The following is a 12,603-nucleotide window of genomic DNA, read 5'->3' as shown; positions in this document are numbered from 1 at the left end:
CCAGAAATTGTTCACAACGCTTCACTTTTTCCACATTTTATGTTGCAGCCTTACTCCAAAATGAAGTAAATTCATTTTTTTTCCCCTTAAAATTCTACTCACAGCACCACATAATGACAACATGAAAAAGTTTTTTAAAAATTAAAAAAAAAAAACTAAGGGCCCTGTCACATTTAGTACGAATGAGCATGAGCCAAGACGAATCAGATGGAAGGTCAAAAAAAAAAAAAATTGTGGCACATCTGGGAGGGAATAAGAATTGTGGAGGACAGCCGTCTGAATACCCAGGTTGCGCTCCAGCCCACCCCGACTGATACATGCACATGCTGTGTGCATGAGCCTCCGAATGCAGTACAAATATAGGTGGAACACAGTAAGAGTGGACAGCTTCCAGAATGCAGTAAAATTCTGGACAGCTGCCAGAATGCAGTAAAAACAATAAGAACAAGTATATACACAAAATAAAAATATATAATATAAACAACAATAATAACAAGTTGTACAATTGTGGTCCGATTGTGGTTCAGCAGAATATATTCCAGCAGCACTCGTACATTCAGGACATTTGACCAGGGTTACACATGGCGGAGATATGCCCGAACACCCCCCACCCCCAAAAACGCGATCAGAATGTCACGAATGCGGTTTTCATGCCGTCCAGTTGTTTAGAGTGCAGTCAGATGGGCAGATATATAGTAATCCCTTAAGGAGGGTAGAGCTAAGCCCCCTCTCCCCTTCAGCAATTGCAAAGTAGAAAACTTTACTCTTGGTAATTTATTAAGCTAGATGAATGTTGAAATATGTTTGTTCTATTGCCTAAACTGCTTCCCAGGAATAGGTACAGCTAGGCAAAGCTAGAAAAAGTTACAATAATTTAAGAAGAATATTAATTTTGATTGTCTGTATTCTGTTGCCAAACTCAAGAGGGAGCAGGTACTACGGTCATTGTATATTTCTTTCTTTAATACAGGTATAGTAAATATCGTATATTTGTGACAAATCTATAGGTAGATATACACTCAGATATTTAATACTAGTTGTGTGTTCAGCCTAGGCTTGTGCCCTTGCACTTTACACACTGAATTCCTCCAGATTTCTCGGCTCATATCATAATATTATGCACTGTAGAGTGAGAAATCTTTCTTTGAAGAACATTATTTTTACCATTTCGATATATTTTTCAGGCATTTGTTTAAAATCTAGAAGTCCTCAGCCTTTCATGAATACTGATTTTGTACCAAATCATGATTACAATCACCTATTGACATCACCTCTTTGAAATATTTGTTTGTTGTTGTTTGTTTTAAACATCATTACTGGCCCAAAATTGTCACTTTCCCAACTTTTTGGGAATATGTTGCAGTCCTGAAATGTAGAAATGGATGTATATTAAATGAAATGAAGTGTGTGTGTGTGTGTGTGTGTGTGTGTGTGTGTGTGTGTGTGTGTGTATGTGTGTGTGTGTGTATGTATGTATGTATGTATATATATATATGTATAAAGCTGCAACAAACCATTATCATTGAACTCATAAACATTCATTATTTGTTTTATATAACGGCTAAAATAGATCCTTGTCATTTGATATTTTATTAATTTAGAAACAACAGAAAAGGGACTTACATTTTGGTGTTCCACTGTGACGCTGTGCACTGACTTCGGACTTCCATAAAAAAAAAAGGACTGTGTAGTTCCTCATTCTAGCTAAAAATCACATTAGCGTTTCATGTGAACAGGTCTTCATGTATCCAGATGGCTTATTGCGGAGTGGATTTTGTGTGTGTGTGTGTGTGTGTGTTACTTACAAGAATTAGCAGCATTAGTTAGGTCAATCAAATCATCGTGTCATTGCCCCCCGCATGCACATGCAACCAGGTCAGTCGAATGTGTACATCCTCAGTGCAGCGGGAAAAAAAATCACGTCAGAAATGAGTCCAGCTTTTCTTCTTTCTTCCTGATGACAGCCTCCACACAGCACAGTGGATTTGTTGTGTGTGTGTGTGTCTGTGAATTAGCAGCGTCAATTAGCTCAATCAAATTGTCTCGGGAGAGTTGTTGTCCCCCGCGCACACACGCAACCTGGTCGGCGTGCACGTACTACCAAAAAAGACTATGTCCTCAGTGCAGCGAATCAAAAATAGTCAGAAATGAGTCCAGCTTTTCTTTCCAATTTCCTGCCAGCAGCCTCCAGACAGCACAGTGGATTTGTTTGTGTGCGTGCTTGCGTGCGCGCATGTTGTGTGGGCGCGATCACGTGTGTGTGCGTGTGTGTGTGTGTGTGCGTGCGCAGAGTGTAATGGTATCAAACGTATGGAACCAAATTTGCACTCTAAATGGAACCAAGCTGCACTCTAAATGCAGTGCAACACAAATGGGATGAATTAATCCATGTCATTTGACATACAAAGCACCAATCAAATGACAAGGATCCACTCAGCTATTTTATTTTTATATAGTGTTCATACTGTTTGCAGTGAAATAAGGTCCCTTTTTTTTTTTGCATACAGTCCAACTTTTTCTGATTTGGGATTGCACATAAATACACAATTTATTTGTAAAAACTGCTCTCCATTGTTTTTAAACCCCTCCTCCCCCAAATCCTGTCAGCCAGTCAGAAAGTAGGTCAAATAACATCTGCAACACGTTGGTCATGTTATCAAAAGTCTGCTTCTCAAACCCTGACTGGAAAATAATTTCTTAAATATTACTGTTTTAAACTTTATAATGGATTATGTTCTATTTTTGTTCCCTCTCAGAACTTCCAGAGAGATCTGAGCGAGTAAGGGCTATATATCAGAAGACTGATGAACTTCCTCCTGCTAATTACAGCACATTGGAGCGGCTCATCTTTCACCTTGTCAGGTATTATTTTCTACTGTTTTTACTTCTAACTTGTAGCACCGTGTTGCTAACTGTGAGTCTTATATGTTGGCAAAACAAAATGAATTTCATCATATTGTGTTGCGTAATGTTGGGATGCATATGGTGAGTAATTAATCCCGTCATTGCTTAATTGTGTGTCTTTCTAGAGTTGCAAAGGAGGAAAAACACAACAAGATGTCGCCAAGCTCTCTTGCTATTGTGTTTGCCCCTTGCATCTTGCGCTCTCCTTATGCTGACGACCCCTTCCTTGGCATGAAGGACGTGTCTAAAACTACAGTGTAAGTCATCATGTGCTCATTCATACACACCACATGTTAGCAAGCAGTACATTTTGTAAGTTCTCTTTGTATGAGCTGTTTTAATGGAGGTACGTGTATGAAAACCAACTGCAGGTGTGTGGAGATCCTGATCTCTGAGCAGCTCAGGCGCTATACAGAGAAAATGCAGAATATCCAGGAGCTGGAATATGCAGAGGCGCTCGCTGTCAATCAGCTCAAACTGAAAAGGCAAAATACGGTGAGATGACGCTACAAAGCTATATATGAGAACAAACCTTTCTGAAAATGTACAGTAGTGTTCAGAATAATAGTAGTGCTATGTGACTAAAAAGATTAATCCAGGTTTTGAGTATATTTCTTATTGTTACATGGGAAACAAGGTACCGGTAGATTCATTAGATTTTCACAAATCCAACAAGACCAAGTATTCATGATATGCACTCTTAAGGCTATGAAATTGGGCTATTAGTAAAAAAAAAAAGTAGAAAAGGGGGTGTTCACAATAATAGTAGTGTGGCATTCAGTCAGTGAGTTCGTCAGTTTTGTGGAGCAAACAGGTCTGAATCAGGTGTCCCCTATGTAAGGATGAAGCCAGCACCTTTTGAACATTCTTTTCTCTTTGAAAGCCTGAGGAAAATGGGATGTTCAAGACATTGTTCAGAAGAACAGCGTAGTTTGATTAAAAAGTTGATTGGAGAGGGGAAAACCTATACGCAGGTGCAAAACATTATAGGCTGTTCATCTACAATGATCTCCAATGCTTTAAAATGGACAAAAAAACAGAGACGTGTGGAAGAAAACGGAAAACAACCATCAAAATGGATAGAAGAATAACCAGAATGGCAAAGACTCACCCATTGATCAGCTCCAGGATGATCAAAAACAGTCTGGAGTTACCTGTAAGTGCTGTGACAGTTAGAAGACGCCTGTGTGAAGCTAATTTATTTGCAAGAATCCCCCGCAAAGTCCCTCTGTTAAATAAGACGTGCAGAAGAGGTTACAATTTGCCAAAGAACACATCAACTGGCCTAAAGAGAAATGGAGGAATATTTTGTGGACTGATGAGAGTAAAATTGTTCTTTTTGTGTCCAAGGGCCGCAGACAGTTTGTGAGATGACCCCAAACTCTGAATTCAAGCCACAGTTCACAGTGAAGACAGTGAAGCATGGTGGTGCAAGCATCATGATATGGGCATGTTTCTCCTACTATGGTGTTGGGCCTATATATCGCATACCAGGTTTCATGGATCAGTTTGGATATGTCAAAATACTTGAAGAGGTCATGTTGCCTTATGCTGAAGAGGACATGCCCTTGAAATGGGTGTTTCAACAAGACAATGACCCCAAGCACACTAGTAAACGAGCAAAATCTTGGTTCCAAACCAACAAAATGAATGCCTCGCAGATGTGAAGAAATCATGAAAAACTGTGGTTATACAACTAAATACTAGTTTAATGATTTACAGGATTGCTAAAAAAGCAGTTTGAACATAATAGTTTTGAGTTTGTAGTGTCAACAGCAGATGCTATTATTATTGTGAACACCCCCTTTTCTACTTTTTTTTTTACTAATAGTCCAATTCATAGCCTTAAGAGTGTGCATATCATGAATGCTTGGTCTTGTTGGATTTGTGAGAATCTACTGAATCTACTGGTACCTTGTTTCCCATGTAACAATAAGAAATATGAGGTCTGTGAGAAAAGTATCATACATTTTATTTTTTTCAAAAACTATATGGATTTGATTCATATGTTTTTACGTCAGCCAAGCTTGAACCTTCGTGCGCATGCGTGAGTTTTTCCACGCCTGTCGGTTGCGTCATTCGCCTGTGGGCAGGCTTTGAGTGAGCACTGGTCCACCCCTCTCGTCGTTGTTTCATTGCGAGGAAATGGCGGAATGATTTGGGCTTTTTTTTTCCATCAGAATTTTTTCAGAAACTGTTAGAGACAGGCAGCTGGAAACCATTTGAAAAATGTATCTGGCTTTTGGTGAAAATTTTACGGGCTTCACAGAGAATGAGTGTTATGCAATGAGAATGAGCCCAAATCATTCCGCCATTTCCTGACAACGAAAATCCGACGAGGGGGCTGGATCACTCCTACCACAAGGCGTGCTCACAGGTGAATGACGCAACCGACAGGCGTGGAAAAACTCACGCATGCGCACGAAGGTTCAAGCTTGGCTGACGTAAAAACTTATGAATCAAATCCATATAGTTTTTGAAAAAAATTAAAAGGTCCATTACTTTTCTCACAGACCTTGTATACTCAAAACCTGGATTAATCTTTTTAGTCACATAGCACTATTATTCTGAACACTACTGTACTAGAGGATTTAAAAAACTGTTATGGCTTGTAATATTTTCCAGATTATTAGTTACATCTGTCTAAAAAGTGTCATGGGGGGGACTCCATAAAAGTCATACTGGTCTTGTAAGTCAAATTTATTTTTAAAACATGGTGCTATTGCTTCATTGAAAAAGAAGCAATTTATTTATAACACAAACTCCATGTTTTAAGTTAAAAACACAGAAGCTCATGGTCTAATTCTAAGGAGGCACCAATAACTCAAGAGGAAGTTGCTGCTTATGGCCTCTGAACAGGCGAAACGGCTGTCCAGTGGCTCTGTCCAGAGCTGAAAGTGGCCATTATTCTTTAAAAACAATCACACAGGTGATTCAGTAGCATTTAATTCAAATCCTGATAGTCACATGCAGCTGATGTTACTGCTCCTTAAAGTGCCTGTTGATTTAGAATTCAAATATCTAATGGCTTCGGGACATGTGCTGTTCCCGAGACATCATATCCTGTACCAGAAACTCTGAAACCTTCTTCCTAAGGGAAGTTTAAAAAGGAAACTTTCTCTCTGTTCCTTATATCTGATATACGAGGTCTGTTAGAACAGTATCGGACCTTTTTATTTTTTGCAAAAACCTGATGGATTTGAATCACGTGTGCTTGCATGAGCCAACCTTGAACCTTCGTGCGCATGCGTGAACTTTTTCACGCCTGTCGGTTGCGTCATTTGCTTGTAAGCAGCTTTTGTGTGAGGATGGGTGTAGTCTCTCGTCGGATTTTCTTTGCAAGGAAAATGGTGGAACAACTGGAGCAGCGCGACTACATCAAATTTGGCCAGGAACTGGGCGACAGCCAGGTGGAAACCATTCGGATTATTCAGACGGCTTTCTGTGACGATCCTCTGGGCATCACACAGATTAAGGAGCGGTACAACCGGTTTAAAGACGTCCGCACAACGGTGGAGAGCGAGCTCCGGGTGGCCATCAACATGCTGAAATGACCAGATCATTTCCAAAGTGAACTCTGTGGTGATGTGGGACCGTCGTGTGACTGTCCGAGAAATTGTGGAAGAGGTGGACATCAGCACTTTTTCGGCACATTCCACTGTGACAGAAGATTTGGCCATGAAAAGAGTTGCAGCGAAATTCATGCTGATGGCTTCTGCACGAAGCTGCTGATGGAGCAAAAGCGCCACCATGTTGAAGTCTCACAGGACATCTTGGACTCCGAAAAATGATGCCCACCTCTTCCACCATTCGGAAGATTCAGACGGCTTTCGGTGGCTTTTCAGTTGTGTGACTATCCAAGAAATTGTGGAAGAGGTGGGCATGTCCCAGCATGTCCTGTGAGACTGCAACAGGGTGGCGCTTTTGCGTGAGAAAAATCACGCATGCGCACAAAGGTTCAAGGTTGGCTCATGCAAGCACACGTGATTCAAATCCATCAGGTTTTTGAAAAAAAATAAAAAGGTCAGGTACTTTTCTAACAGATCTCGTATAAAGCTTATATGGAGGAGACAGAAGGAAGATCACAGTTCATGGTTATAATGTTTTTGCTTGCACTTTTGAGCACCTTGTGTTTTTTGTCTCTGTCTTGCAATTTGAGTTTTCAGTGTGTACCATCAGGACTGAAAAAGATTTAAGGGGAAATACTGGTGTTAAATTCAGAGGTTTCAGTAGCTAGCATCAGCCATTCCCATTATCAGGCTACTTTACAAATGCCCCTAAATAGAAAATTAGCAGGCATTATTTTCTAATACGTGCAAAGTGCATCTTTAAAAGTATGTAATAATCAAACATGATAATATATCCAAAACCTATAGTTTATGAACCTTCAAAGTCAGACTTGGAACTTTGTTTCAGCCTTAAGAAGGCAGTCTGCTCACTTCTTGTTTTTGCGTGTTTTTAAGTATTTCAGACACAGCTTTTCCACAGTTATTCTCTGCTGCTAAATATTATAAACAAGAAGGATATGGCATCACTGAAGGTTGGCACTTGTGGATTAGTAGACAGGAGTAGCTAGTCACGTGTGTTGGTGGTGCCATCTTGTGGCCATAGATGATATTGCAGTATTTTTCTTACCTGTTGCTTAAATGTCCCAGGACCAGCAAAAAGTAAAAGTAAATAGATAAATAAAAAACTGTCACTTATAGTCCAGAAAATACATATTTTATATCTTGTATATTACTAAATTCTATTGTATTTTTGTTGCTTTATGGGCCATAAACACTCCAGAGAATTAGTATCTGTTCTTCATGGTTTGTTTATGGTCCTCATTTGTCAGTTAACACCTTGAACTTCCTCTTTGACCTCTATGCAGATCGAGAATTCCTCAGAGCTAAAGGTTCCTGATCAAATCGAATCAGATGATGTGGAGAAGACCCTTATTGAGAGAATCAAGTCTATCAAGCAAGAAAAGTGAGCTGAAGATATTTTTGTATGGAACTATGCACACTGCACTCAATACCTTGAATGTCAAATGGCTTATTGTATTTCCAGGGTGGAGCTGGCCTGCAGGTTACCTGACCTGGAGCAGGAAAACTCTGACCATGACAACTTGGATTCTTCACCATCAACTAGCACAGAGAGCCTGGACCATATAGAAAGTCTGGACTCAGAAGGTCAGTAGAGCGGTAAGGTACTAGACCTTCCTCTGGGCTTAAGAATATACATTTGTTTTATTCTTTTTCTGTGGTTGATTTTGGATAATTTATTCTATTTTTATCATAGTGGTTATCATTGAACATTGGGTTTCTCAGGTGCCTCTTGTCAGCAGTATGTAGAAATTTATAATGTCATACCAACAAAGGGAATTTGTGGAAGGCTGTATGTGTGCGCACAACAACCCTGGTGAAATATGATGGAATCACCACACTTGGCATATATCTACTATGTTTTCTTACATGAAAGCAAATAAACAAATCACAGATATTACACAAAGTAAATTTGTTCAAGAGCAGAACATTCTGACTTTCTGAAACATGCTTCATAAATTTAAAATATGTTTGTTTGAATTCATGGCATATTGTTTTCCAGATTCAATAGAAAGCGGAAAAAAATGTTACAGCCTTATTCCAAAATGGATCTTTTTACATAAAAATTCTACACAGTACCCCATAATGATAATGACAATGTCAAAAGTTTTTTTTAGATTTTGGCACATTAATTAAAAGCAAAAACTACAAAATCACATGTACATAAGTATTCACAGCCTTTGCCGTGAAGCCCAAAATTGAGCTCAGGTGCATCCTGTTTCCACTGATCATCCTTGAGATGTTTCTACAGCTTAATTGGAGTCCACCTGGGGTAAAGTCAGTTGGTTGCACATGATTTGGAAAGACACACACCTGTCTACATACAAGGTCCCACAGTTGACAGTGTATGTCAGCACAAACCAAGCATAAAGTCAAAGGAATTGTCTGTAGACCTCCAACATAGGGTTGTCTCAAGGTGCAAATCTGGGGAAGGGTACAGAAACTTTTCTGCTGCTTTGAAGGTCCCAATGAGCACAGTGGTCTCCTCCATATATAAATGGAAGATGTTCGGATCCACCTGGACTCTTCCTAGAGCTGGCCACCCATCTAAACTGAGAGATCAGGGAGAAGGGCCTTAGTCAGGGAGGTGATCAAGAACCCGATGGTCACTCTGTCAGAGCACCAGTATTCCTCTGTGGAGAGAGGAGAACCTTCCAGAAGGTTAACCATCTCTGCAGCAATCCACCAATCAGGCCTGTATGGTAGAGTGGTCAGATGGAAGCCACTCCTTAGTAAAAGGCACATGGCTGCGTGCCTGGATTTTGGCAAAAGGCACCTGAAGGACTCTCAGACAATGAGAAACAAAATTCTTTGCTCTGATGAGACAAAGACTCAACTCTTTGGTGTAAATGCCAGGCATAATCATGTTTGGAGGAAACCAGGCACCATCCCTACAGTGAAGCATGGTGGCAGCAGCATCATACTGTGGCGATGTTTATCAGCAGCAGGAACTGGGAGACTAATCAGGATTGAGGGAAAGATGAATGCAGCAATGTACAGAGACATCCTGGATGAAAACCTGCTCAAAGAGTGCTTTTGGCCTCAGACTGGGGCGACGGTTCATCTTTCAGCAGGACAATGACCCTGAGCACACAGCCAAGATATCACAGGAGTGGCTTCAGGACAGCTCTGTGAATGTCCTTGAGTGGTCCAGCCAGAACACAGACCTGCATCAGATTGAACATCTGTGGAGAGATCTGAAAATGGCTGTGCACCGACGCTCCCCATCCAACCTGATGGAGCTTGAGAGGTGCTGCAAAGGCGAATGGACAAAACTGCCCAAAGACAGGTGCACCAAGCTTGTAGCATCATATTCAAGAAGACCTGAGGCTGTAATTGCTGGCAAAGGTGCATCAACAAAGTATTGAGCAAAGGGTGTGAATACTTAACAGTAGTGTTCAGAATAATAGTAGCGCTATGTGACTAAAAAGATTAATCCAGGTTTTGAATATATTTCTTATTGTTACATGGGAAACAAGGTACCAGTAGATTCTCACAAATCCAATAAGACCAAGCATTCATGATATGCACACTCTTAAGGCTATGAAATTGGGCTATTAGTAAAAAAAAAGTAGAAAAGGGGGTGTTAACAATAATAGTAGTGTGGCATTCAGTCAGTGAGTTCGTCAGTTGTGGAACAAACAGGTGTGAATCAGGTGTCCCCTCTTTAAGGATGAAGCCGACACCTGTTGAACATGCTTTTCTCTTTGAAAGCCTGAGGAAAATGGGACGTTCAAGACATTGTTCAGAAGAACAGCGTAGTTTGATTAAAAAGTTGATTGGAGAGGGGAAAACTTATACGCAGGTGCAAAAAAATATAGGCTGTTCATCTACAATGATCTCCAATGCTTTAAAATGGACAAAAAAAAAAAAAAAAAAACAGACGCGTGGAAGAAAATGGAAAACAACCATCAAAATGAATAGAAGAATAACCAGAATGGCAAAGACTCACCCATTGATCAGCTCCAGGATGATCAAAGACAGTCTGGAGTTACCTGTAAGTGCTGTGACAGTTAGAAGACGCCTGTGTGAAGCTAATTTATTTGCAAGAATCCCCCGCAAAGTCCCTCTGTTAAATAAGACGTGCAGAAGATGTTACAATTTGCCAAAAAACACATCAACTGGCCTAAAGAGAAATGGAGGAATATTTTGTGGACTGATGAGAGTAAAATTGTTCTTTTTGGGTCCAAGGGCCGCAGACAGTTTGTGAGATGACCCCCAAACTCTGAATTCAAGCCACAGTTCACAGTGAAGACAGTGAAGCATGGTGGTGCAAGCATCATGATATGGGCATGTTTCTCCTACTATGGTGTTGGGCCTATATATCGCATACCAGGTATCATGGATCAGTTTGGATATGTCAGAATACTTGAAGAGCTCATGTTGCCTTATGCTGAAGAGGACATGCCCTTGAAATTGGTGTTTCAACAAGACAATGACCCCAAGCACACCAGTAAATGAGCAAAATCTTGGTTCCAAACCAACAAAATTAATGCCTCGCAGATGTGAAGAAATCAGGAAAAACTGTGGTTATACAACTAAATACTAGTTTAGTGATTCACAGGATTGCTAAAAAGCAGTTTGAACATAATAGTTTTGAGTTTGTAGCGTCAACAGCAGATGCTACTATTATTGTGAACACCCCCTTTTCTACTTTTTTTTTTTACTAATAGCCCAATTTCATAGCATTGAGTGTGCATATCATGAATGCTTGGTCTTGTTGGATTTGTGAGAATCTACTGAATCTACTGGTACCTTGTTTCCCATGTAACAATAAGAAATATACTCAAAACCTGGATTAATCTTATTAGTCATATAGCACTACTATTATTCTGAACACTACTGTATGTACATGTGATTTCTTAGTTTTTTATTACCTCCGCCAAGGAGGTTATGTTTTCAGTCGCGTCCGTTTGTTTGTTGATTGGTTGGTTTGTTAGCAAGATTACTCAAAAAATCCTCAATGGATTTCAATGAAATTTTTACCAGGGGTGTATCTTGGCCTAACTTAGAAGTCATTAAATTTTGGTAATGATCCAAAACACGATCCGGATCCAGTAATTTTTTTAAGGATTCTTTATCATTGCAGGATAGGGCCAATTTCATCATTTTTGCATCTAACTTCATGAAGACGGGTCACAAAGGCTGAACAAAAATTAAGTTACGACACAACAGTAATTTAGTATTTGTTTCTCCTCAATGAATGAACTTATTAGAAAATAAAAAAAACTTTTGTAGTTCATGCAGTTTCTCTTTATAAATAGATCTAAGGGTTTAACCCTCTGAGGCCGACGTATACGATGGCTGAGACCAAGCTTTACTAAATTATAAATAACTTTTTAATGATATAAGATAGAAACTTTTTTTTTCTGAAAAGTTAACTCCATGGACTTTGAGCCACCGTCCACCATCTTTGTACTCCTCATACGAGGTCTGTGAGAAAAGTATCCGACCTTATTATTTTTTCAAAAACCATATGAATTTGTATCACGTGTGATTGCGTCAGCCAAGCTTGAACCTTCGTGCGCATGCGTGAGTTTTTTCACGCCTGTCGGTTGCGTCATTCACCTGTGAGCAGGCTTTGTGTGAGTACTGGTCCACCCCTCTCGTTGTTTTTTTATTTCGAATAAATGTCTGAACAATTTGGAGCTTTGCTGCATCAATTTTTTTCCAGAAACTGAGAGAGACCTCCAGGTGGACACCGTTCGAAAAATTAATATAGCTTTCAGGGACGATTTTATGGGGATTAAACAGATTACGGAGTGTTACTGCCGCTTTAAGGATGGCCCACAACTGCTGAGAGCGCAGCGCGCTCCCAGCGACGATCGACATGCTCAGACCCCGCTGAAACAACCAGATCATTTCCAACGTGAAGGCTTTGTTGATCCGGGACCTCGTCTGACTTTCACAAAAAGGCAGGAGACGTGGACATCAGCACTTTTTTGGCACATTCCACTGTTACAGGAGTTTTTTTCATGGAAAGAAAAGCGGAGGGACGCACCACGGAGCCGTTCATTACGCGGCACAAATCCACCTCCGTGTTGGTCTCACAGGACGGCTTTGAGATGGCTTTCAGACGGATTCCGATTGCTTTCCAGTCATGTGATTATCC

General features: G+C 40.2%; 1 protein-coding gene across 1 annotated transcript in view; it reads left to right on the top strand.

Annotated features, from left to right (window-relative positions):
* myo9b (myosin IXb) overlaps positions 1-12,603 on the top strand; it is a 119,392-nt gene that overhangs the window by 98,591 nt on the left and 8,198 nt on the right. The window contains exons 36-40 of the mRNA XM_034182735.1: positions 2,757-2,862; positions 3,030-3,161; positions 3,276-3,399; positions 7,778-7,875; positions 7,957-8,078. Coding sequence (XP_034038626.1) covers positions 2,757-2,862; positions 3,030-3,161; positions 3,276-3,399; positions 7,778-7,875; positions 7,957-8,078 — 582 coding nt within the window. The remainder of the gene's footprint in view (positions 1-2,756; positions 2,863-3,029; positions 3,162-3,275; positions 3,400-7,777; positions 7,876-7,956; positions 8,079-12,603) is intronic.

Source organism: Thalassophryne amazonica, chromosome 12 (assembly GCF_902500255.1).
Source record: "Thalassophryne amazonica chromosome 12, fThaAma1.1, whole genome shotgun sequence".
In the NCBI taxonomy this organism is placed as follows: Eukaryota; Metazoa; Chordata; class Actinopteri; order Batrachoidiformes; family Batrachoididae; genus Thalassophryne; species Thalassophryne amazonica.
Note: the sequence above shows the minus strand (reverse complement) of the source record. Positions and strands in the feature narration are given on the sequence as shown.